The 26,408-nt window shown below is 45.9% G+C and overlaps 1 protein-coding gene across 1 annotated transcript in view; it reads left to right on the forward strand.

Annotated features, from left to right (window-relative positions):
- The window catches only part of LOC310855471 (rap guanine nucleotide exchange factor 6-like), a 210,267-nt gene extending 185,080 nt beyond the window's left edge, over nt 1-25,187 (forward strand). Inside the window, 8 exon segments of the mRNA XM_083760492.1 lie at nt 155-278; nt 693-813; nt 6,119-6,371; nt 9,586-9,863; nt 10,207-10,560; nt 17,477-18,037; nt 18,321-20,220; nt 20,572-25,187. Coding sequence (XP_083616618.1) covers nt 155-278; nt 693-813; nt 6,119-6,371; nt 9,586-9,863; nt 10,207-10,560; nt 17,477-18,037; nt 18,321-18,343 — 1,714 coding nt within the window. The 3' untranslated portion in view covers nt 18,344-20,220; nt 20,572-25,187.
- The last annotated feature ends 1,221 nt before the right edge of the window (nt 25,188-26,408 follow it).

Genomic DNA, 26,408 nt, shown 5'->3' on the forward strand with positions numbered 1-26,408 from the left:
CTTTTCTTTGACGTTACTTCCTGACACTGCACTGCACCATAGTTCAACTTGGCTTAGTGTTGAGTCTCTCAACCGTATGTGTGTGTGTGTGTGTGTGTGTCCGTCCGTCCGTCCGTCCGTCCGTCCAGACCACAGCTCTCCCCAGGTCATAAAGAAGCCTCCGGTCAGCTCGGCAGGAGGAGTGGAGCTCCAAGCGAGCGACGTGTGAGGACACCGTGTCCACCGTGTCGTCCCTTCACTCCAGCCCCACCGTGTCTCCACAGGCTCTCCGCGCAAAGGTCTGTGCCGCGAATGTTATTTAATTCACACTAAACATACATGATGTAACCGGGGATTATATCGTTTAGAGAAATGAGGTGAAAATAAAGCTTGTTTTGATCAAAAAAGAAGAATCTGAGATATTAATCTGCGTTCCCATAGACAGCATAAGCCAGTGGAATTTTCACTTCCATTTTGTTTTTCACCGCATGCGAACCGGTAGTGTTACAAGCGCGTAGAGAACACAGTTGTGAACTGTAATTGTTTTATATTTAAAAAGCCGTTCAAACGTTTTACAAAGGCATTTGTAGAATCTGGTCTCATGTCTCAATGGGTTAAACTGTTGAGAATCTCAAACTACGGCACGTTGTTGCATGTTTACACGTATTCTCTTTTTGTCCGTCTCGTCCCTGCCCCGTCCCTCCTCCCACCAGCAGGTGGCAGTGCACAAGTCGCAGAACAACTCGTCCAGCCAGATGAACCTGTCGGGCTCGTCGTCGTCGCTGACCAGCGACGCCAGCACCAAGGCGGTCAGCCTGCGCAGCTACGGCATAGGTGGGAGCCTCCTCCACAAGAGGGTCCTGCTGTTGACCAGGCAGCACAGCCACAGAGACCAGTACAGGACAGAGGAAGAGGGTAGAGGAGAGGAGATAATAGAGGGAGGAGGAGGAGGAGGAAGAAGAGGGAGATGAGAGGGGAGGGCATGAGATATTTTGTGTTTTTCCTCAGAGCAGGGAGAGCCGCAGATCCACCTCCGTCCCCATGGGGGTGATCCTCCAGATCAAGTGCCGCTAGGGGCGAGACAGGGAAGCCTGGCCCAGAGAGGGACAGGGCCGGCCGGGGGGAGGATGGACCCCTGTGGCCCGCCGTTCTTTAGAGCCAGGGCCGAGGGCCGCTAGGCTTGCCTGCCCTCCTCCAAGCCGCAGTTGACCACCACGAGCCCAGGCGGGGCGGGGAACAGCCCCTCAGACCTCGGCCCCATCAGCCCTCCTCACTCTTCCGCAAAAGGTTGGGGTCGCCGTTCAGGGCGCTGAGGGAGCGGAGTCGGTCGAGGGAGAGGCTGGTGGTGGCGGTCGCGCAGGAGGAGATTTTCAGGCCCAGTTCACCCAAGAGACCCCGGAGGTCGCTCAGCCCCAACCCCTTCCTCTGGCTCTGCAGGTCCAAATACACAGAAGAGACCTGATCCATTTCCATCAGCCAAGGAAATAAATATTCATTACATCGGAAAGGGTGGGGGGATGGGGGGGGGGGGGTCAAAGAACGAAACAGCAGGTGGTATTTCAGAGAGAGAGAGAGAGAAATGATTTATTGAGGGACAATGAAACAACATCCCAGCCAGGGAAGAACAATTTAAAAAGACACTTTGACATTTCCAAGGTGGAGACCACTGATCTGTAATACTCTGCATGACTAATGTAATAACGTAATAATATAAGTGTCATTGCGTTTCCCAAGCTAACTGAGCCCCAAGCTATAGTTGAGCCCCGGCTCATTGAGCTCGCTGTGATCTGCTGTGACGGCACACAGAATAACACTTCCCTGCTTCCTTCACAGGTGTTTCTGATGATACTAATGAAGGCTCTGTTCCTCTGAGTCCAACAGAGTCAGGGTGCTGCTATTGGGCATGTTGGCTCACTGGAAACACTCTCTGCTACACCAGAGGGTCTCAAAGTGTCCTTGAGTGGGATCTAAATGGCCCCGTACAGGTGTGTAACTCTGAGAGTGTACAAATGGAACCAAATGGGCCCGTTTGGTTCCATTTGTAAACTCTCAGAGTTATTATGGGTGTCCTTGAAATTAAAATGTTTGAGATCCGCTGTATAGTAAATGGAACAGAGCCTTAATTACTATCATCGGTAACACCTGTGAAGGAAGTAGGAAGAGTTATTTTCCTAAATGGCTGCTGTGCACATACCCTATTGCAGAGCCATTGTCTCAGCAATTTTATGGAGCACTTGTTAAGCTTCACTTCAACGTCCCTGTCTAAGTGCAATTGGTTAAATCATTTGAAAACAAGTCAGCCACACCGACAGCAAGGCCTGTGCGAGCTGTGCACGTTGTGCAGGATGTTGAGTGAACAAAAATGGGAGCGCTCCCCACAATTGCTGAGACAATGGCATTGTGCGTTAGGGCCATCTCAGCCAATCACAGCGATGGGGCGGGGTTTTGCGTTCAGTGGCTTGGAACTCATTACGACACGTCCACTGAGGTTGAAGCCACTTGGCGGCCATATTGGTTTGCCCTAAACCTAAACATAGGCTAGATGCACAGCTTACAGTTGTGAGACCTTCTTTATGAAACAGGATTTGTAAAAACTTTACAAAACAACGTTGAAAATTGCCATGTGTCATATGTGTGATATACTGTATCATACGTATTTACCACGATGGCTGTATTTAGGATAGTTTATTGGTTATCTGTCAATAATGATGGCTATTGTCATATAAAAGATGAATCTATTCAGATTAGCCTTAGACCGTTTTAACGGATTATCTGAATCTAAATGTTATTTTAGATGATGGGGCTAGATATTAGTCTGTTAGAGTTAAAAGAGTTGATGGCTTATTTTTATCTTGAGGTATTATTGAGGTATTATTTTATTATTTGAGGAAGTGTTATTGTTCAGGGAGTAATTCCAAAATGGAGTCAGTGGCTTCACAAAATAATAGTTCCATGGTCATCAATCCAGAGTTTATTATAGATGAGTGGTGCAGGCCGGTGTTCAGAGGGTTCCCAGCTAGGGTTCAAGTTGTTAAGGTTATAGAGCAGATACACAAAGATATTGCACGACAGCTTTGCTGTGATTTCCCACTTCCATCTGTTCTTGCTTTCTTTCTTTCTTTTTATTTAGAAAATGTGTCTCCACATGTAGCGAGAAGAGGACCTGCACAAGAGCCTTGTTTGCAGATGTAAAGCAGTTAATGGGAGGGTGGAGACAAATGCTCCTAAAATACTTGAAATTGTCCTGAAGTGCATTGAACTGAAATCTGCATTATTATGCAGTTACAGTTACAAAAAAAAAGATTCCCATTTGAAATGGTGTTATTGTACATAGACCTACCTCATTTTGTTTTACTTGGGAGTATTGTTTTGAATGGTATTGAATAGTTCAATAGTTGCTAGTTTTATAATACGTTCCGTCCGTCCGTTCACAGTTCAGTCTCTGTTCTTATACATGGAGACCGGTGGCTATTTGAAACTCATTTGTAGACGTGTTGTGTAGCCTACTGTACGTGTGTCGCCTAAACAGACTTAAAGGCCAGAGTTACTTACACTACAACTCACTCACAGCACGCTCTGTCTGCATGTGCTCTTAATTCTTAAGTCTCTTAATTCACATGGTCTACTGACGGTGTTTACTACAGTAATAATTCATCTTCATGGTCTACTGACGGTGTTTACTACAGTAATAATTCACCTTCATGGTCTACTGACGGTGTTTACTTACAGTAATGGAGACACAACAAAAGGAAAGGATTCACACTTCTGTTAAAGGTGAACTAATCCCTAGGCAAATTGAGGCTTTGCTGCCATCTACAGGTTAAATAAATCATCTAAAGGGCTTGGCTGATCTTGGTCCACTAAGCAGCAGTGGGCGTGGTTTTCTGGAACCACTGAAAACACTCCAATTCATTGTCCATATATATATATATATATATATATATTTATATATATATATATATTTATATATATATATATATATATATATATATATATATATATATATATATATCCTGATGAGTCATGACCTCCAAACTTTTGATTCTGTGGGGGGGGGGGGGGGGGGGGGGGGAAATGTATGATATACTACATTTAATAAATACTCTTTGTTTAGTGTTTTTCATTTAATTTTTTTCACAGAATCAATGGTTTTATGGTCATGAATCACCAGGATATTGGATGGCTGGATTACCATAATTGATATTTTTGTAAATCTCTATGGGAAAAAATGAATGGCAGATTTTTCAGTAGGTCCAGAAAACCAACCACGCCAGCTGCTATGCTCTATAGCTGCTGCTAAAATATATAAGTGTGTAAGATTAGGTGTGCGAATGTGATCATGATGAATGTCAACTGACAACAGTTCTCATTGGCACACCTACATGTAAAACACCGTTTATTCATTCATTAGCTGCAGCTGTGTTGCAGCTGCTTGCCTTCAGATTATTATCCTTTAGATGGCAGACAAGTCACACAATAGTCATTATAGTGGCCTAGAGTTTAGTTCCCCTCTAAGAATCCCTACCAAGTTCGTGATGTAACTTTAACCAAGTACTTAGTTTGTTTTTTTTGTCTTTCCAATAAATTGGAACTGGTTTATACTGTACTGACATTTGTCTCTTAGGTTTCTCCAAATGTACACGTGGATTAAAGTTCTCAGTCGCCATGTCATTTGCATTCCATAGAACAGTGGTTTTCAACCTTTTTCGTATCAAGGCCCATTCTTTTTTGGGGCATTTGAGCCACGGACCACCATTTGATGAGATTTAGCCTCTCAGACAAAAAACATTTAATACTTTGTTGTTGAATAACATTTTGTCCACAATTCCATGCTGTAATGATATGGTATAGGGGAGATATCAGGCAAACATTGATCAAAATAACAATTATTGCACATCCTCTAATTGTGTAGACTTCTTATAAATTGAGAGATGCAGATGTTTCACAATAATTTAACTATTGCGAGCATAAAATGAAACCATGGTTTAATTTTACGCTCTCAAGAGTTAAAGATATATAAAGGTCCATTAGGTTACCAACTCTCCATCTAGCTGGGCACCACCTAACCCCCTTGAGGACCACTGCCATAGAAGCATGTCTGCATGTTGTGCAGCAAGAATAGCTGATCTACAAGCTGTCAATGTGCCTGTAACGGCTATTTTCGGTTATTGAAGTGGTCAAACAAGCAATTATGTTCAAAAGTATCTTCCATAAAATCTTAATAGTCTCAGACAACTCATATAAAAGCCAAGTTTAAAGCTTTAATCTGTGATTTCTTCACCTGGTTGGCAGTATGTAGAACAGCAGGAAACATCATTTTACATATTGTGTTCATTGTTTAGGAATCAGTGATAGTGTGCTCCTTTCATAATGTTTCTTGAAAAACAAATCAGCTTTATTTTGCTTTCATCCATGTGTACAAATTGATGCTAACACTAATACTCTATTGAAACTATCGCTGTTTCACTGTACAGTCCATCAAAACAACCTTCTGCAAACATTTTAGATGGGAATAAATAGCAGTTTTAGTTGCTCCGTACTGATTCACTTCATTTTAGTTAAATAATTGAACAGCATCCAGGAGTTTTTCCATGCAGTGTAAGGGAGTCCATATTGATTCCAAATACACCATCACACTAGTCAATACTCTGACCAATCAGTCTGTTTTCCATGTTTAAGCGAGGCTTCCACCTGCGTGTGCAGGTGGTCAAGAAAAACAAAATAGAATTGACATATTTTGCACAAACCGTACAAATCAACATTAACAGTTCCCGTCACCGCCACCTTTACCTTATCTCGGGTACTTCTGATTCAGTCTTATGGTTTCCTGCCAGATGACTACAAATCATTGACCACAACATGACCATCTGCTCCAGATTTTGGAACACAGACCAGGCTTTCCTCAGAGGTGGAAAGCCTGGTGACGCGAGGTCAGGGTAGAAGTAAAAGTAGAAAGTAAACTACTACAGTACTAGAGCACATGCACTTAGTTACTTTACACCAGTGCCCCCCGATCCCTCTGTCACTTCTCATTTCCAGTCTGTGTACGTTGCTCTGCTGTCGAAACAGAAAACCTCGAAATGACAACCTCTGTCTGCCTCCCCTCCCCTCTCCCCTCCCCCTCTCCACCATCCCCCAGGCTATGCCCTGTTGCCGGCCGGTAAAGCGGACAACCTGTCCGACTCCAGCCACAGCGAGATCTCGTCTCGCTCCAGCATCTGTTCGGTGGACTCTGTGCCGGCCCCGGGGTCAGAGGAGAGGTGCAACAGCGTCAGCAACAGGAGCTGCGCCGTAGCTGCTGCCGCGACATCTGCTTTCACCACCGCCTCGACCGATGTCGACAACAGCAACACGGCGGTGACGCACACAGAGTGCAGCCAGCCCAGCACAAGGTGATATGACCCGCCGCAGTGGTGGTGGGGAAAAGTACTCACATATCGCACAACACTTATGAGGCCCAAGACGGGTCCACACGTCTTCATAATTACACCCGTAGGAGGCCGGAGACGCGTGGACACATCTTCAGGTCCTTTTTACTGGTATAAAACGCTAGGCAACGCCTATCTCAGCCCCTGTTTTGCTGCGTGCAGCCGTTACTTCCGACAAACCGCCCGATTTTCTCTGAATCTAAGACGCTGTCCGACGTGGTTTTGATCATAACCGTGATGTTCTGTCCTAATTTCCATCTCGGTTACAATATTAATGCTTCTAAAGAGAGATCAGACTTAGGCTGGCCATGTAGTGATGGAAGATTTCATCTTTATTCTGAAAGATTCTGGCGGCACCAGAAGAAATGTGGGGATCTTGGGAAATGTAGAAATACTCTGTTACAAGTAAAAGTTCGGAAATCAAAATGTACTTGAGTAAAATTGCAAAAGTATTGGCATCAAAATGTACTTAAGTACCAAAAGTAATACTGTAGTACTCATTATGCAGAATGGCCCATTTCAAAATGTCAAATGTCTAAAAAGTGTTTAGAAAATAGCAGATCTACAAGCTCACAATTCTTCGCCATGCGACACATTGTGAGCTTGTAGTGTTTAATGTATGTTTTGTAATAATAATCAAAGTACAACTATAGTAACTAAAGTTTTCAAATAAATGTAGTGGAGTAAAAGTACAATATTGGCCTCTGAGATGTAGTGGAGTAGAAGTAAAAGTATTGTAAATTGTAAATACTCAAGTAAAGTGCAAATACCTCAAAATTGTACTTAAGATGTACTTTGTTACTTTCCACCACTGTATGCCCGTACATGCAGATGCAGGTTGTTTATTTGTCCGTTGTAGAGCGCCGGACCTGTACAGTACAGTTGTAGGTTCTCTGTGCATGTTTATACATGCACTCTGTACATATTTAATGGCACAGACGGACACATACTGTACAAAACCAGCTGTTAACAAGAAAACATGCGCAACTCCATAATTCTCACTTGAAAGCAACACAGCAGAAGGTGTTCTGATACAAGCAGCTGTCGACATGCACACACACGCACGCACGCGCGCGCACACACACACACACACACACTAAAACAATACAAAGCAGGAACGCACAAATTCTCAGTTGCCGAAAGTAGGGATGTCCCGATCGAAGTTTTTTTGCTCCTGATCCGATTCCGTTAATTAGATTTTGACTGTCTGCAGAGACCGATTTTTCCCAATCCCATTATTTATATTTGTATAGAACGCTGCCATATCACAATAGTACAATATCCAAATGGATATAATATTGATACAACCATGGATGTCCCGATCACGGTTCTTTTGCTCCCGATCCGATTCCGATCATTTGAAATTGCCGTGATCGGCCCTGATTTCCGATCATGAGAATGGATCGGGACAACCCTAGCCGAAAGGAACCAGCGAGGCCAAAGACCTCTATTATATTTAGTAAACCTGAGATGTCTCTGTACTTGGTCTGCTCCTTTCCTCCCTCTACACCAAACCTCTATTATATTTAGTAAACCTGAGATGTCTCTGAGTCTGTACTTGGTCTGCTCCTTGTCCTCCCTCCACACCAAATCTCGTCAACGAAAATAGCTGATCTGCAAGCTTAATACGTTTAATTCAGCACACCTGTATCTGCAAGGTGGTCTCACTGTAACGAGACCAAAATTATTCCCAATGCTCCATGGACAACATAAGGACCCAGCTACGAGACACAAACTCATTCCAACACCTAACCAACCCCCCACCTCCCCCCACCCCCAATTTTCTCTCCCAGCTGGGTTCCAATTATGTCCTTTCCTCATTAAAGCCCCCAGAGCAGGAGTCGTAAACGCAGCAGGGTTTTTATTAGCGTCCCTCGTCTTCCCCTCTGCAGTAGCAAACACAGTCTATCTTGTCTTGTCCTATTTATTTATTTATTTGTCTGTTTATTTTATTTTAGGCGGACAGCTTTTTAATCCGGCCGAGTAAACAACAGGCTTATTTATTGTGCGGTGTTTGTTTATTGTTCTTCCATGATGGCGCTGCTCCGTCCTCGTAAAGGAGAAACGTAAACCATCGCCAGGCTGCAATAATCTGCCTGTTCCTCGGCTGTTATGTCCCCATGTTATATAGCGTCCACCTGTTTATGAAATATGGTTTGTTTCATTGAGTTCTTCTTCTCCCCCTCAGTAAAACTGTGACAGTGAATCAAACTGTTTGCTGAAAAGCAGGCGAGGAGCGAGACAAGGTTTTATTGCCGGACGCAGTGATAAATCACACAGAGAAACTGATCCCTAACAAGCTTCTCATGTTCCGAATTTCGGGAGAGAGAGAGAAGGGACTTGGACGTACAAAACAGAAACGGCTGTGACTGAAGCCTCATTTATATAGCGTAGAAAACCATAGTTTATTCAATCTGATGTTCAGATTGGATCAGTTTTGGAATCAGTTTCCTCCCCCCCCCCCCCCCCCAACGAGCGACACCGTGGTACAATGCATAACGTACGTCATACATACAATAAATGAGGCTTTAAGCGTCTCAACCGACCTCCGTTTCACAGTGAAATAAAGCAGTTGGGCTGTTGGAGATCGTCCGGGGACTCGCAACCCCACCGTTCATTTATCTAAAAGGGGAGAACATCCTGGAGGTTGTCTGGAGACAAGCGGCTTGGATTTGACACTGAACTCTGCTCTGTTTTCATTTGTCTTCCTGCATGTCGCGTTTTTTGTCGGTGCGTGTGCTGTGGATGTGCCTCTGCTACAGTGTCACCTCTTTTACCTGGTTCACCTCTGTCATCATAGCCCCCCCCCCTCTCCCTCTCTCTATATATATATATATATATATATAACGTATATGTACTCATCCCCATGTCACTTCTCTTGACTCATAGTTAGCGTTGTGTAATGACCTCTCAATAAGTTACTCACACTTGTGACTGTGGTTCATTTATTATATATACACTGTGTGTGTGTGTGTGTGTGTGTGTGTGTGTGTGTGTGTGTGTGTGTGTGTGTGTGTGTGTGTGTGTGTGCGTGTGCGTGTGTGTCTGCCTGTAGAGTACTAGAATACCATTGATCTCATCAGAGTCATGGCCTCCGTCCCGCTCTTCCTTGTCACAGTACGTTTCCTAAACGGTAATCTGTAACCCCTTCATCTCCACCGTCTTTCTGCCTCCATAGTTGGTCGTCCTCGTCATCGGTCCGGGGCGGCTGCAGCGTGATGTCGCGCGGCTCCACCTTCGCCTCCTCCCTCTCCACGGAGGAGCTGACTCCTCCCGACATGCTGGACTCGGTGGCCATGGACAGCGGGCGCGGCAGCTGGACCTCCTGCTCCTCCAACTCGCACGAGTCCTTCCAGAGCCTCCCGCCGCTCTCCTCGTCCTGCCGCCCGTGGGACCACGGCGTGCACGCCGGGGCCGTGCACCCGCTCGCCGCGGCGCACGCCGCAGCGCACCAAGGTTATTACAGAAAACTATTATGGAAAAATTGTTAACTAAACTAAGCTAAAGAAATTCAAACGATAACGACAATAACTGAAACTGTATCGTGGAAAACTAAGTACAACTAACTGCAATGATAGACAAAATGCCCTTAGTTTTCGTTTTTGTCCATTTCCATTTGTCCAAAACTAACACTAAAACTAATAAAAACTAAACTAAAACTGAGCATTGTCCCAAAAATAAAAACTAGCAAACCCGCTCTAAAAAACGAACTAAAATTAACTGAATTAGAAAGAAAATAAGTCAAACCTAACTAAAACTGAACTATAATGAAAAACCCCAAACTATTCTAACCTTGCAGCACACCTGGGAGGAGGCTTCAGGCACACGCAGCTGAGCGGGCCCATCCAGGAAGTGGACGGCGGCGCCGGCACCGTCGCGCTGATGCGGACGACCTCCTCAACGTCCAACGACGGGCGCCACGCGACCACGGTGGACGGCGGCGGCGGCGAGCTGTCGCGGAAGAGCTGGGCGTCGTCCGGCTCGCTGTCGGACACCTACGAGGGGAGCTACGGGACGATAAAGCGCCGCAACGCCTCGGAGACCTCCGCCGCCTCGCCCACAGCCAACAGCCACGAGGACGGAGGAGGGCAGAGCGCCGACGCAGCAGCAGCCTACAAAACAGTGACGTCGAGCACAGAGAAGGGCCTGATAGGTGAGGGGCCGGGGGCGCCAGTGTAGAGGGTGTGAGAGGCCGCAGGGTCGCCAGTGTAGGGGGTCTCCCCCTGCAAAAGCTGCGTGTGACATAACATGGTGTTTCCATTTAATCTCAGTGTTTAGTGTTCAGTGTGACATGTGTGTGTGTCTCTGTGTGCGCACATGGCTGTGGTAGACTAAAGGTCGTTACACATGGCTGTGGTAGACTAAAGGTCGTTACACATGGCTGTGGTAGACTAAAGGTCGTTACACATGGCTGTGGTAGACTAAAGGTCGTTGCACATGGCTGTGGTAGACTAAAGGTCGTTGCACATGGCTGTGGTAGACTAAAGGTCGTTACACATGGCTGTGGTAGACTAAAGGTCGTTACACATGGCTGTGGTGGTCTAAAGGTCGTTACACATGGCTGTGGTAGACTAAAGGTCGTTACACATGGCTGTGGTAGACTAAAGGTCGTTACACATGGCTGTGGTAGACTAAAGGTCGTTACACATGGCTGTGGTAGACTAAAGGTCGTTACACATGGCTGTGGTAGACTAAAGGTCGTTACACATGGCTGTGGTAGAGTAAAGGTCGTTACACATGGCTGTGGTGGTCTAAAGGTCGTTACACATGGCTGTGGTGGTCTAAAGGTCGTTACACATGGCTGTGGTAGACTAAAGGTCGTTACACATGGCTGTGGTAGACTAAAGGTCGTTACACATGGCTGTGGTGGTCTAAAGGTCGTTACACATGGCTGTGGTGGTCTAAAGGTCGTTACACATGGCTGTGGTAGAGTAAAGGTCGTTACACATGGCTGTGGTAGACTAAAGGTCGTTACACATGGCTGTGGTAGACTAAAGGTCGTTACACATGGCTGTGGTGGTCTAAAGGTCGTTACACATGGCTGTGGTGGTCTAAAGGTCGTTACACATGGCTGTGGTGGTCTAAAGGTCGTTACACATTGCTGTGGTGGTCTAAAGGTCGTTACACATGGCTGTGGTAGACTAAAGGTCGTTACACATGGCTGTGGTAGACTAAGGGTCGTTACACATGGCTGTGGTAGAGTAAAGGTCGTTACACATGGCTGTGGTGGTCTAAAGGTCGTTACACATGGCTGTGGTAGACTAAATGTCGTTACACATGGCTGTGGTGGTCTAAAGGTCGTTACACATGGCTGTGGTAGAGTAAAGGTCGTTACACATGGCTGTGGTGGTCTAAAGGTCGTTACACATGGCTGTGGTAGACTAAATGTCGTTACACATGGCTGTGGTGGTCTAAAGGTCGTTACACATGGCTGTGGTGGTCTAAAGGTCGTTACACATGGCTGTGGTAGACTAAAGGTCGTTACACATGGCTGTGGTAGACTAAAGGTCGTTACACATGGCTGTGGTAGACTAAAGGTCGTTACACATGGCTGTGGTGGACTAAAGGTCGTTACACATGGCTGTGGTAGAGTAAAGGTCGTTACACATGGCTGTGGTAGACTAAAGGTCGTTACACATGGCTGTGGTAGACTAAAGGTCGTTACACATGGCTGTGGTAGACTAAAGGTCGTTACACATGGCTGTGGTGGTCTAAAGGTCGTTACACATGGCTGTGGTAGACTAAAGGTCGTTACACATGGCTGTGGTAGACTAAAGGTCGTTACACATGGCTGTGGTGGTCTAAAGGTCGTTACACATGGCTGTGGTAGACTAAAGGTCGTTACACATGGCTGTGGTAGACTAAAGGTCGTTACACATGGCTGTGGTAGAGTAAAGGTCGTTACACATGGCTGTGGTAGACTAAAGGTCGTTACACATGGCTGTGGTAGACTAAAGGTCGTTACACATGGCTGTGGTAGACTAAAGGTCGTTACACATGGCTGTGGTAGAGTAAAGGTCGTTACACATGGCTGTGGTGGTCTAAAGGTCGTTACACATGGCTGTGGTGGTCTAAAGGTCGTTACACATGGCTGTGGTAGACTAAAGGTCGTTACACATGGCTGTGGTAGACTAAAGGTCGTTACACATGGCTGTGGTGGTCTAAAGGTCGTTACACATGGCTGTGGTAGACTAAAGGTCGTTACACATGGCTGTGGTAGAGTAAAGGTCGTTACACATGGCTGTGGTAGACTAAAGGTCGTTACACATGGCTGTGGTAGAGTAAAGGTCGTTACACATGGCTGTGGTGGTCTAAAGGTCGTTACACATGGCTGTGGTGGTCTAAAGGTCGTTACACATGGCTGTGGTAGACTAAATGTCGTTACACATGGCTGTGGTGGTCTAAAGGTCGTTACACATGGCTGTGGTGGTCTAAAGGTCGTTACACATGGCTGTGGTAGACTAAAGGTCGTTACACATGGCTGTGGTAGACTAAAGGTCGTTACACATGGCTGTGGTAGACTAAAGGTCGTTACACATGGCTGTGGTAGACTAAAGGTCGTTGCACATGGCTGTGGTAGACTAAAGGTCGTTGCACATGGCTGTGGTAGACTAAAGGTCGTTACACATGGCTGTGGTAGACTAAAGGTCGTTACACATGGCTGTGGTGGTCTAAAGGTCGTTACACATGGCTGTGGTAGACTAAAGGTCGTTACACATGGCTGTGGTAGACTAAAGGTCGTTACACATGGCTGTGGTAGACTAAAGGTCGTTACACATGGCTGTGGTAGACTAAAGGTCGTTACACATGGCTGTGGTAGACTAAAGGTCGTTACACATGGCTGTGGTAGAGTAAAGGTCGTTACACATGGCTGTGGTGGTCTAAAGGTCGTTACACATGGCTGTGGTGGTCTAAAGGTCGTTACACATGGCTGTGGTAGACTAAAGGTCGTTACACATGGCTGTGGTAGACTAAAGGTCGTTACACATGGCTGTGGTGGTCTAAAGGTCGTTACACATGGCTGTGGTGGTCTAAAGGTCGTTACACATGGCTGTGGTAGAGTAAAGGTCGTTACACATGGCTGTGGTAGACTAAAGGTCGTTACACATGGCTGTGGTAGACTAAAGGTCGTTACACATGGCTGTGGTGGTCTAAAGGTCGTTACACATGGCTGTGGTAGACTAAATGTCGTTACACATGGCTGTGGTGGTCTAAAGGTCGTTACACATGGCTGTGGTGGACTAAAGGTCGTTACACATGGCTGTGGTAGAGTAAAGGTCGTTACACATGGCTGTGGTGGTCTAAAGGTCGTTACACATGGCTGTGGTAGACTAAATGTCGTTACACATGGCTGTGGTGGTCTAAAGGTCGTTACACATGGCTGTGGTGGTCTAAAGGTCGTTACACATGGCTGTGGTAGACTAAAGGTCGTTACACATGGCTGTGGTAGACTAAAGGTCGTTACACATGGCTGTGGTAGACTAAAGGTCGTTACACATGGCTGTGGTAGACTAAAGGTCGTTACACATGGCTGTGGTGGACTAAAGGTCGTTACACATGGCTGTGGTGGTCTAAAGGTCGTTGCACATGGCTGTGGTAGACTAAAGGTCGTTACACATGGCTGTGGTGGACTAAAGGTCGTTACACATGGCTGTGGTAGAGTAAAGGTCGTTACACATGGCTGTGGTAGACTAAAGGTCGTTACACATGGCTGTGGTAGACTAAAGGTCGTTACACATGGCTGTGGTAGACTAAAGGTCGTTACACATGGCTGTGGTGGTCTAAAGGTCGTTACACATGGCTGTGGTAGACTAAAGGTCGTTACACATGGCTGTGGTAGACTAAAGGTCGTTACACATGGCTGTGGTGGTCTAAAGGTCGTTACACATGGCTGTGGTAGACTAAAGGTCGTTACACATGGCTGTGGTAGACTAAAGGTCGTTACACATGGCTGTGGTAGAGTAAAGGTCGTTACACATGGCTGTGGTAGACTAAAGGTCGTTACACATGGCTGTGGTAGACTAAAGGTCGTTACACATGGCTGTGGTAGACTAAAGGTCGTTACACATGGCTGTGGTAGAGTAAAGGTCGTTACACATGGCTGTGGTGGTCTAAAGGTCGTTACACATGGCTGTGGTGGTCTAAAGGTCGTTACACATGGCTGTGGTAGACTAAAGGTCGTTACACATGGCTGTGGTAGACTAAAGGTCGTTACACATGGCTGTGGTGGTCTAAAGGTCGTTACACATGGCTGTGGTACACTAAAGGTCGTTACACATGGCTGTGGTAGAGTAAAGGTCGTTACACATGGCTGTGGTAGACTAAAGGTCGTTACACATGGCTGTGGTAGAGTAAAGGTCGTTACACATGGCTGTGGTGGTCTAAAGGTCGTTACACATGGCTGTGGTGGTCTAAAGGTCGTTACACATGGCTGTGGTAGACTAAATGTCGTTACACATGGCTGTGGTGGTCTAAAGGTCGTTACACATGGCTGTGGTGGTCTAAAGGTCGTTACACATGGCTGTGGTAGACTAAAGGTCGTTACACATGGCTGTGGTAGACTAAAGGTCGTTACACATGGCTGTGGTAGAGTAAAGGTCGTTACACATGGCTGTGGTAGACTAAAGGTCGTTACACATGGCTGTGGTAGACTAAAGGTCGTTACACATGGCTGTGGTAGACTAAAGGTCGTTACACATGGCTGTGGTGGTCTAAAGGTCGTTACACATGGCTGTGGTGGTCTAAAGGTCGTTACACATGGCTGTGGTAGACTAAAGGTCGTTACACATGGCTGTGGTAGACTAAAGGTCGTTACACATGGCTGTGGTAGACTAAAGGTCGTTACACATGGCTGTGGTAGACTAAAGGTCGTTACACATGGCTGTGGTAGACTAAAGGTCGTTACACATGGCTGTGGTAGACTAAAGGTCGTTACACATGGCTGTGGTAGAGTAAAGGTCGTTACACATGGCTGTGGTGGTCTAAAGGTCGTTACACATGGCTGTGGTAGACTAAAGGTCGTTACACATGGCTGTGGTAGAGTAAAGGTCGTTACACATGGCTGTGGTAGACTAAAGGTCGTTACACATGGCTGTGGTGGTCTAAAGGTCGTTACACATGGCTGTGGTAGACTAAAGGTCGTTACACATGGCTGTGGTGGTCTAAAGGTCGTTACACATGGCTGTGGTAGACTAAAGGTCGTTACACATGGCTGTGGTAGACTAAAGGTCGTTACACATGGCTGTGGTAGACTAAAGGTCGTTACACATGGCTGTGGTAGACTAAAGGTCGTTACACATGGCTGTGGTAGACTAAAGGTCGTTACACATGGCTGTGGTAGACTAAAGGTCGTTACACATGGCTGTGGTAGACTAAAGGTCGTTACACAGCAGGGGCGTGACAAATAAACGGTGGCAATTTAAAAACTATTCATAAAACGTATGCCTCATTCATACAGTTCGATGACTTTTGTGGTGAACAATCTACCTTTTGGTGACTAAATGTTTCTTACTACTAATCGCATTCTGTGCAGACGTACCCATAACACAAACTGACACAAACAAAACAGCGCCTCCTGTGTGTAAGGACCTTAAAGCGTAGTTCATGCTGCATCAACACGATGCAAAGCGTTGTGGCTACTAAACCAAAATATACAATATATTTTCGCCAAGTGACACTTATTGTACGACAGAGTACGGATGAAACAGCCGTGTCTCTTCTCTCGTGCTGTGAGGGGTCATTTTAGACACACTCACATCAAAGTAGATTCACCATTTATTGCAACAAATGCAACAGTTAAACGTGGCGTTAAAGGCTCCGCACTCTGGGAGATATGCTCTGAATGTGGTCGAAGCAGCATGCCAAGCAAATATCTGAGAGCATTAGCAAAACCCCCCATGGGTACAAGAACAGCACATATCAAAACAGTTAATGAGATTAACTTGAATCATGCAAACTTGAAGCATACAACTTGGACACATTTTAACGTTAAAGCCATGAATCAGATTAGAGCTATATCAACATTGAATTCTAGTTTACTTAGAGCCATGCACACTCATACTCCAGTTCAACATCCAGTTTACACGTTTGAGCAATACATAAGCAATACGTTGACATTCATGTTTAGTATTTGAGCCTATATGCCAGACTTGAGATCAAAAGGTGGAGGCTGGGGTGGAGGAGGCAAGCTTTGACAGCAGCCGTGCGGCTGAAAAGTGATCAGTGATCAGAAGTGATCAGTAGCCGTATGATCAGAAGTGATCAGAAGCCGTAGTGATCAGAAGCCGTATTTAAAGGAAGGCTCTGCTAAGAGCGTGAGTTCTGATTGGAGTATGAATGAGTGACGTAATGATCAGCTGTGATGTGAACGAGAATAGAAACGGACTGACGGCTGATTACAGCCTCGGCATGCGACTCACCTGTCCCTGCTGTGCTTCATTTGGCTTAGGCTTGAATTATCTCACTTCTGTCGCGTTCTGCTTGAATTATCTCACTACTGTCGCGTTCTACTGTTTGTGACATTGGGAAATGTCTTTCCAGTAAATGGAGGACAAATGTCTTATGAACTAACTTAGTTAGTTCATAATTTATTCATCAAACCTTTCCAGGGTTTTTCCTCTGGCTGGGTATTCTTTGTTGGTAAAACTATGTTTTAGAACATCCACACAATGGCTACGGGGGCGGTTCAATTCATTCAGACAACAAATGAAAACCACACACACGGTTGTCTGCTAGTTTGTGGCCTTTTTATGTACATTTTGTGCGTCGGACTAAAGGTATACGCACAGTGTTTTTGTCTGTCTGTTTCTGCTGCGGCCATCCATCCTCGTTGTCTTTATTTCTAGCGTTATTTTTATTATTTGACACATTCTCGTGAATACATACATATATGTACATGGTCCACGTGTCATGTTTGTGAAACATCACATTGATTTATTTTCTTCCGTTTTTTTTGTTTCTCACCCCCCCCCCACCCAACCACTCCCCTATTTCAACACCCTTCTCTCACTCCACCCCGTTTTGTCCCTCACTCCTTCACTGTCCAAACGCCGTCCGTCCCGTCTGTCCAGTGTACTGTATCACCTCGCCCTCCAAGGACGAGCGTTACAGAGCCCCTCCTCCCACTCCTCCAGGCTACCAGGGGCTGGCTCTGGGCGACCTGGGCCTCACAGACGGAGTAGTATTGGCGACAACGGCGGCGGCGGCGGCATCGGTGGGAGCAGGTGGTGGAGGAGGAGGAGGAGGTGTTCCCTGCAGGCCGCCTCACCTCCGACCGCCGGACTACAGCGTGGCCATGCAGAGGAGCAAGCTGCTGCAGAGCCCGGCCGCGGCCGGAGGGCTGGCAGAGGCTCGGAGGCTGCAGGCCTCCGGCGGCGGAAACCAACACCACCCCCAACAACACCATAACCACCACCAACACCACACTCACCACCATCACCTCCACCACGAGGCCCGCGGCGCCACGCCACCAGGCACCGCGCAGGCGCCGCAGGGTCCCTCGCGGCCGCCAGGCGCTACGCAGGCGCAGCAGGGACCCTCGCGGCCGCCAGGCGCTACGCAGGCGCAGCAGGGTCCCTCGCGGCCGCCCAGCGTGTGCCTGCCGTCGCCACAGCCTGCCGATAGCGAGGATGGTATGTACGCGCGCATGTGTGTGTGTGTGTGTCTGTACTGTCTGTCAGCCACTGTTTAGGATCTTGGGGTCTTCTTTTTTTTTATGTGTCTCCAGGATAGCAAAACAGCCAATGAAATAAACATTGGAAGAAGAACACAATCACATTTTCCGCAATTAATATAATATTACGCAATGTGCAAGGTGTGCGAGTGTGTAACGATTTTACAGAACGCAACAATTTGACTGTGTGGATGCGTTTTGCTTCCTCCTGAAGATAATATATTTCTGTTCTTGTCTTTCAGACGAACAGGTGTCAGCGGTGTAGAGATAGTGGACGTACACTGTGGACGATAACGCCGCGCAGGGGAGGGGCCCCGGAACCCAGCTAACAGCCTGCTGCCATCCCTCCTTCAGAGAGCACACTTATCCCAGGCCCCTCCCACATTGTGTGACATCATCAACATGGACCCATAATGCACCTGTGCACCGAATCATGAACGCGACCGCCTCTCACCTCACGGGACTACAATCATGTCCTTAAAAAAAAAAAAAGAAAAAAAGAACATTTTAAAAAACAAAGGACGACAGGTAAAAAAAATGAATTTTAGAAACTTTTTTAAAATAAACTCTTAAACGAGAACGGAGCTGCGCGTCGTGAATCAAGGGACAGGAAGAGAACGCAGGACTCGTAAAAGAAGGAATCGTTCTGGAGGTTGTGCAGATGACAATGACGGCGCACGATCGTGGCGGCTCGCGAAAAGCACTCGACCTCCGCGGAAACGAAAACCCATCACCTCGTACCTCCATTTTTGCGCTCCACGCTCTCTTTGTCTAGAGGCATTTTACATCCTTTCTACAGTGTCAGTGTGTTCTACTGTGCTAACATTTTTGTAACGTTTATTTTTATGAGCTTTAAGCCGTCTGCTGCAGAGAGGTCAGCTTGGAGAAGACCCAGGCCAGGACAGGACAGAGAGAAGACCCAGGCCAGGACAGGACAGAGAGACACAAAGGGACAGAAGTCAATATTGGGAAATTTGGCTAATGGGTTTGTTTCCTCCTCTCTATTGTTGGGTCTGTCGACAGATGGAGTTGTGGCTTTAAACAATACAGCAGATTAATATGAGACAATGGGGGGGTAACACGTTTTGAGCTGATCAATACAAGCCTGTATTGTCTTATATTGAGTCATTTTTTAAACAATACAGACCGAAATGAATCGCACATGGTTTGAATGAAGCGACGTTTAGCTCCATGTCCCCAGAATGACGGTATTGCCCATTATTCCTTGTGTTCGAGTTGAGTCGAAAGAGAGACCCTCACACATGACGCGTGCGTGTGTGTGGTTGCGTGCGTGCGTGCGTCTCTTATCGCTCGTTCAAACTAAACGCGGGGTGTTTTAGCGGCATGCAGCCTCCTGTCTGTTCTATAAAAGAATCTGTATTATAACTCGTTTTTAATGAGCTGATGAACAAACGCTTGCCGCTTTTCTTGTACAGTAAAAAAGGTGTCGTTATTTTATTGCCGTAGCTGTAATCAAACAATAACTTAGCAGTTTATGCACACATACGCGCATGCATGCATGTGCATGCGCACACACACATACACACACACACACACACACACACACCAAGACGTTGGTGTGCTGTACACAGTGGAATGCCTCCCTCAATAGTAAAACAGTGTTTACACGTACGCTTGCACATTTTGTTTACAGGTTTTTATTAGACGAGCAGTTGTCTATGAAATTACAAGCAGAAATGTAAATATGACGTTCCGGGGTTAATTTGACCTCGTGAATTTGTTTTATACAGTAGGAGTAGTTTGTGGACGCAGCGTTAAACAACACTTTTATTTAGTTTTGTTTTTTAGTTTTACGACAGTGCGCGTTTTGCAGCGTACCTCTCTTTCATCTCACCCGCATCACGCCAGCTCAGCTTCCCGTGTCGTTACAAAAGACCAGATGGGAACGACAGGCAGCACAAGACCAGCAGTCGCTCCTAGTCGAGGGTCTAATGACCAGCGGTCGCTCCTAGTCCAGGGGTCTAATGACCAGCAGTCGCTCCTAGTCAAGGGTCTAATGACCAGCGGTCGCTCCTAGTCCAGGGGTCTAATGACCAGCGGGCGCTCCTAGTCGAGGGTCTAATGACCAGCGGGCGCTCCTAGTCCAGGGGTCTAATGACCAGCGGGCGCTCCTAGTCGAGGGTCTAATGACCAGCGGGCGCTCCTAGTCGAGGGTCTAATGACCAGCGGGCGCTCCTAGTCGAGGGTCTAATGACCAGCGGGCGCTCCTAGTCGAGGGTCTAATGACCAGCGGGCGCTCCTAGTCGAGGGTCTAATGACCAGCGGGCGCTCCTAGTCGAGGGTCTAATGACCAGCGGTCGCTCCTAGTCGAGGGTCTAATGACCAGCGGTCGCTCCTAGTCGAGGGTCTAATGACCAGCGGGCGCTCCTAGTCGAGGGTCTAATGACCAGCGGGCGCTCCTAGTCGAGGGTCTAATGACCAGCGGGCGCTCCTAGTCGAGGGTCTAATGACCAGCGGGCGCTCCTAGTCGAGGGTCTAATGACCAGCGGTCGCTCCTAGTCGAGGGTCTAATGTATTTGACTGTCTGGCTCGCATCACTCATCCCTGTTCACCTTGACGTCGACATTTAAAGAATGTCTTCTAAATTCTGACAGTTTTCTGAAATACCTGTAATATGTTTCTGTATCAGTGTGCTCACTATTTCATGTCAAGGACCCCAAAAAATGGTATGTAATTGGCCACCGACCCCCATCTGAAAATATGTTGTTCAAAGTCATAAAACCTGAAAGAAATGAAATGATAAATGAAAATGAATGCCTTTAACATTGACTGCCAAATGGAGCTACATTCACGACAGGGTGGTTCTTCAAAGGTTAGTGAAAAACTCTGGCAGGGAAACAATGTTTCTGATCAAAAACGTTAAATTAAAACAATGGGTACACTTTGATGTAGAATTAGTGCTGGGCAATAAAGGATTAGATATCACAATATTTGTGACAATAAAATACCTTTATTGATATTGTGAAATATAAAAAAAACAATTTCCCCACAAAAAGTGATTATATAGCGACTAGTGAAAATGTGATGTGATGCGTTAACTTGTAGATCGGCTATTTGTGAAAAAGGTTGCAACATTTTCTGATTAAAACCAGAAAAAAGACAGCACTTGTGCATTTTCACAATATTGCAAAAACCAAATCCCAGTCGATATCTGGTCTCGATGTATTGCCCAGACCTAAGAATATAGTTGTCTGATTTGAATGTAAAGACAGTTTAGTCCATTCAGAGTAACGTGTAGCTCTCATGGGGTTGGATGTGCTCATTACTAGACAGCAGGGATGTTTAACTGGAAAATGGCGCTCATCGCTTCTCTCTGTCATGCTTCTTTTTCATTTTTGTCTTTTTTGCCATACAAAAACTTGAAATTATTAATGGTAATATATACAGTGCATATATATATATGAATTTATACATATATTTTTGGTTTTGTTGCTTTCCATGAATTAATGTTAATTGATCGTGTATAGATGAAAAAAGAGAGCCCTCTATAAAGAGTATTTTTTAATATTTTTTGTTGTAATGAGAAATCCGAGGTTGTGATCGCCCCACTTTCTGTTCGTGGGCAGGAGTCTTTAAAGGAATTTAGTTTTTTTGCTGTCTTTGTCGTCGGTCGCTAACCGATGAAGCGCCCTGTTCCCCTACTCCCCCTATTTTATTTTTTGGATGCCATTTATTCACTTTGTACACGTAATTGCTGCTGTGCATGGAGATTTGACCGCTATGGAAGTTTATAGGCACGACATTGGGATCAACCTAGCATTTTGACTGACCCTATCCTCAACTCTCAGCACACAAGTCAAGCCCAAAGGCCCTTTTCAATAACAAGTCTTTTCCTTTCCTTGTATCGGGAGTTCAAGCCTTTGCCGTTCATGCGATCTGACTGTTACTCAGATGTGAATGACTGACAGGAGTATCTAGATGCCATTCAGTTTGAATTGAGCAGAACACACTAAAATACTCAGTGTTAACTTAAAGCTTCAATCTGGGACTTATTTTAATGAGTGAAACGTTATTTTGTCTGTATGGTAGAGTATGTTATTAGTTACTATAGTACATTTGCAGTGGTTGGAGGTGGTCTGTCATTGAGAGAGGTAGGACACATACGTAATCACGTACTGTACTGCCTAAGCCTCGTAATCGCAACATCTCCCCCGGCTGAACAGAAATGCCACTTTGAATGTGCGACAGATGTTTGGTCTCCCCCAGATAGCCTTGGGAACCAGTGGTTCCTGAGCCATGTGGGCCATAGGGCAGCAGCCTATCTCCTGTTTCCATATCATAAAGCAGCTTGATGTACATGGGACACCCCCTGGACATGTGGGCCATAGGGCAGCAGCCTATCTCCTGTTTCCATAGCATAAAGCAGCTTGATGTACATGGGACACCCCCTGGACATGTGGGCCATAGGGCAGCAGCCTATCTCCTGTTTCCATAGCATAAAGCAGCTTGATGTACATGGGACACCCCCTGGACATGTGGGCCATAGGGCAGCAGCCTATCTCCTGTTTCCATAGCATAAAGCAGCTTGATGTACATGGGACACCCCCTGGACATGACGCTAGCACGTCCCTGGGTCTTCATTACCCCCAATCCAACCCTTGATGCTGAGTGCCAAGCAGGGAGACATTGGGAGCCAAATGCATACGTCTTTGATATGACTCCACGACGACCAGGGATTGATCACCGACCTTCCCGTCTTAGGGCAGACACTGATGGACGAGCTGTGAGTGTACTGCTGTAATGGGGTCACTGTTGAGGAGCACTACTTAAGCAGGAAGGGACAGAGGCTGTGTTTTTCCTTGTGCGTAGCGTAGATGAGCATCTGCTGTCCCCCTCCCCCAAGGACACTGCTGGTCCCCAAAGCACTGCTGGTCCCAAAGCACTGCTGGTCCGGGTGATTTGCTGCCGGCTTCTTCTATTCCCAGTGCACCGCTATTCCAGAAGGCCTTCTGTGTTCGTCCCCCCTGGTCATCGGGTCCCTGTTCAGGCGCCAGTCAGTGTAGCATGTCAGTTTGCCGACGGGCCACCTCAGTGGGGTTGCTGGGGTACCTCAGGGACACACGGGTCAGGTAGACGGTTCAAACATGAGAGGGGCTATTCGTTACAAGCCAGAGCAGATGTGCTGTCATGACAGAGGTTCTCTCTTTGGTTGATTTAGATGGGATTTAGAATGCACAACAGGTGTGTGCAGTCACACCCAGCTCAGAGTCTAATTAGTCAACCGTGTCGGGCAACTAATGTCACGTCAGAAATCCAAACCGGATTTTCTGCATTGTCTCTGTTCTGAACCAGGAATAGAATAGTTCGTAATCAACGGTTGTATGTCCAGTGCTGTATGTACTATGTATGTAACACAACTTGAATCTATCCACATTAATGAGGGAAGAGCACACAGGCGGCTGATAGCTACGTTTATGCCACTGTGAACTCTGATGATTTTAGATTAGGAACCCTCACAAAAGACATGCAGCAATCCTGGCCTCGCATACTGCCTCCACCTGGTCAGCCGGGGTGCTTGCATGGAGGGGAAAGGAACTGGTTGGAATAACGTGTTCCTTAACTTCCTTCCATGCACTACATCCAACCGGGGGAAAATCCCCCCTGTCAGGTGAACAGAAGCGGCTTGGACTCCTCATGCATAGAAGGAAGCATTAGGTCACTCCGTTGCTTGCGCCCAGGATTACATTATAGTAGACAATTGACACTGGGTGAAAAAAATGGGTTGCAAAAATTGTGGGATAAAAATTTAGGAAAGAAAAGAAACTGAAGAAGAACACTGTCATTCATATGTTCTCTCACTCTGTCTCTCTCCCCCTCACTCAACCATGAAAACCGTCACTGCATCTTGAGCTGTTTTCTTGTCCTTCCACTTAATTTAAACCCATTTAAACAGCAGTTTAAATCCAAGTTCATAACCCACTAACATGCTCCACATGTTCCCCCTCCGTGATGCGAATTGAACCCCTGCTGTTTGCAAACGGAATGCTTCAGAATCAAAGCGAGGGCTTCCTCGTCAAAAGAATGAAGTGCACATATTATTATTATTATTTTTTTTAAGGTTTTGTCCTTTTATTTTTGCACAACAGTATTCTTCAAACCAGTATTATGTTCTGCTGTCTTGAATGCGGAGCTGATGCCAAACAGTGGCTCTGAAGCCAGTGGAACCCAGAGGAACCCAACTGCCCCTTACTCCCTCCCTCCAAGGAGATCGGATCGTCTTGACCGAGGGAAGCCACCCAACAAGTACATGTTCAATTAAATCGGTCTTAATTGACAACATACTGATCTCGTCACTGTAATTTTCAGTAATGCAGGTGGAAATTCATTGTGGTGGACTTCCTCTGCGTTCGACTCTACACTGGGGACCCTGTTCCTCAGAAAGCTACACTGTCAAATGGTTGTATTTTGTCTCCCTGCTCTTCTATCTCCCAACACGCTATTGACACTCTTTAACTCTTATTTATGTTTTTAATTCCAATCAGTACAGCACACTCCTCATGGGTACCTGTGTATAGATGGAGTAAACATGCCCATAAGAAACTTTGTGGCACTAGAAACCCAAAACGTGCGTTTGAACTTGAGAACACACTCCAGATTATAGGGCAGCTTGTGGGAGAATGTCTTTCTTTTCTTCTTTGTTTTGTTTCTTCTTTTAAGCCACAGTGGCTTTTTGTGTAAAGTGACCCAGAATGCAACAGGAGAGACGTGGAATGTGTTCACGTGAAGCGCAAACATCCCTCGGAATTCAAGCAGGACTGCTCGGTATAAACTATAAGCTTGACTGTAGCGATTGTACTGCACACCTGTCTCTTACAGAAAGAGCTATTACTTTGGTGTCGTCGGCTTAAGGTTGCTTTCGTCTTACACTTCTCATACTAGCTATTGTAACTTATGTCTTTTAGAAAGACAACATGATTTTGCTCGTATGCTTTTTATGTATTTTTACCAGTGATTGTAAATAGTTGTTATATTTTTGTTTAAGAGAATGTTTAAAAGAACAAAAAAAGGAAAAATATGTTTTATTTCTCCGAGTCTACTGATATGAATTTGGACAATGAATAAACTATTAAACAGGTGTTTTGTGTCAATCTATTTCTGATGTCTGACTGGTTAGGTATAAGCGTTTAATGGTCAGTGTTGGAAAAGTTACTCAAAAAAGTGAATATATTAGGCCTACTTATTACTAGTTGTTAGTTAATTAAAAAACCTGTAATGTTTTTACAATTATGTTTCACCTCTGTTTTCTGGACTGGTTTTTACCCCTCATGAGTAAAGGGGGAAAAACTAAAAGTAGAGATGGATGGCTCCCCACACACTGGCTCCCCGTTTCAGCCAGGATCGACTACAAGGTCCTGCTAACCACATCAATGTCGTCGTCGTCCCCCCTTTAGATGAAAACACACTGGTGGTCTGTTGAACTTAAAAATACACTACTGTATAGTGTAGGGATTTGTCTGTCTGTCCAAAACGTTCAAGCACTGCCACAATACCAAACTACTGATGGATATCCCTGTGTCCTGACTGGCTGAGTCTTTTTAACACTGAATGTATTGAAAGATGTGTCAGACTTTGTAAATGTCGCCAATTGCAACTATCGAGCTGGTCTCCTTTAGAACAACATCCATCATTTTGATGTCATGTCAGGACAAACTCAATGGACACTTTCTTTCTGAAGTAAATGCAGATGATTTTCTCAACGCAGAGAAAATCTACTTCCACCCCATAGCGTGTGGACGTTTGTCTCATTGTTCCCCATACTTCCGGTTCCTCGCTGGGTTTTGTGGTCAGAGCACAGGCCTTTGGTCAGGGACGGATTAAGACTCCAAGGGGCCCCAGCGTCAATTATCTTTGATTTAGGTGGAGAGTAATGTTCCTTATACTCGTCTTGAGCAACAAACCTGTAACAAACCACTGACATTGACATCTGTGTTACAAAGAAATGGAACACACTGGGGACAGCTGACTTAATCTGAGGTTTTGAACTCTCAACCTCTGCTGTAACAGGTAGGCTATACCTTACTACTCTACCACAGTGCACTGTTTCTGTTTTATTTGCCAGTCACGGTGAGTAGAGAGAAAGGAATGGCAGTAGAGTGGTAGCCTACCTCTGGAGGTGGTATCTGTAGCTCAGCAACATAAAACATGTTTAATTTGTTTAAAACAAGCGCCTGGAATTCGAGCAAGCCCCACCTCAGCATACATCTAGATAGGACAGTGTCCTTCAAGCAACACGGTCTCACTGCATGGCAAGACTTGGCAAGGTACCGCTAATACACTACAAATATTCACGCAAGCACGTCTTCTCTGCA

This window comes from Protomyctophum parallelum (assembly GCF_964188405.1).
Source record: "Protomyctophum parallelum genome assembly, chromosome: 1".
NCBI classification, from domain to species: Eukaryota; Metazoa; Chordata; class Actinopteri; order Myctophiformes; family Myctophidae; genus Protomyctophum; species Protomyctophum parallelum.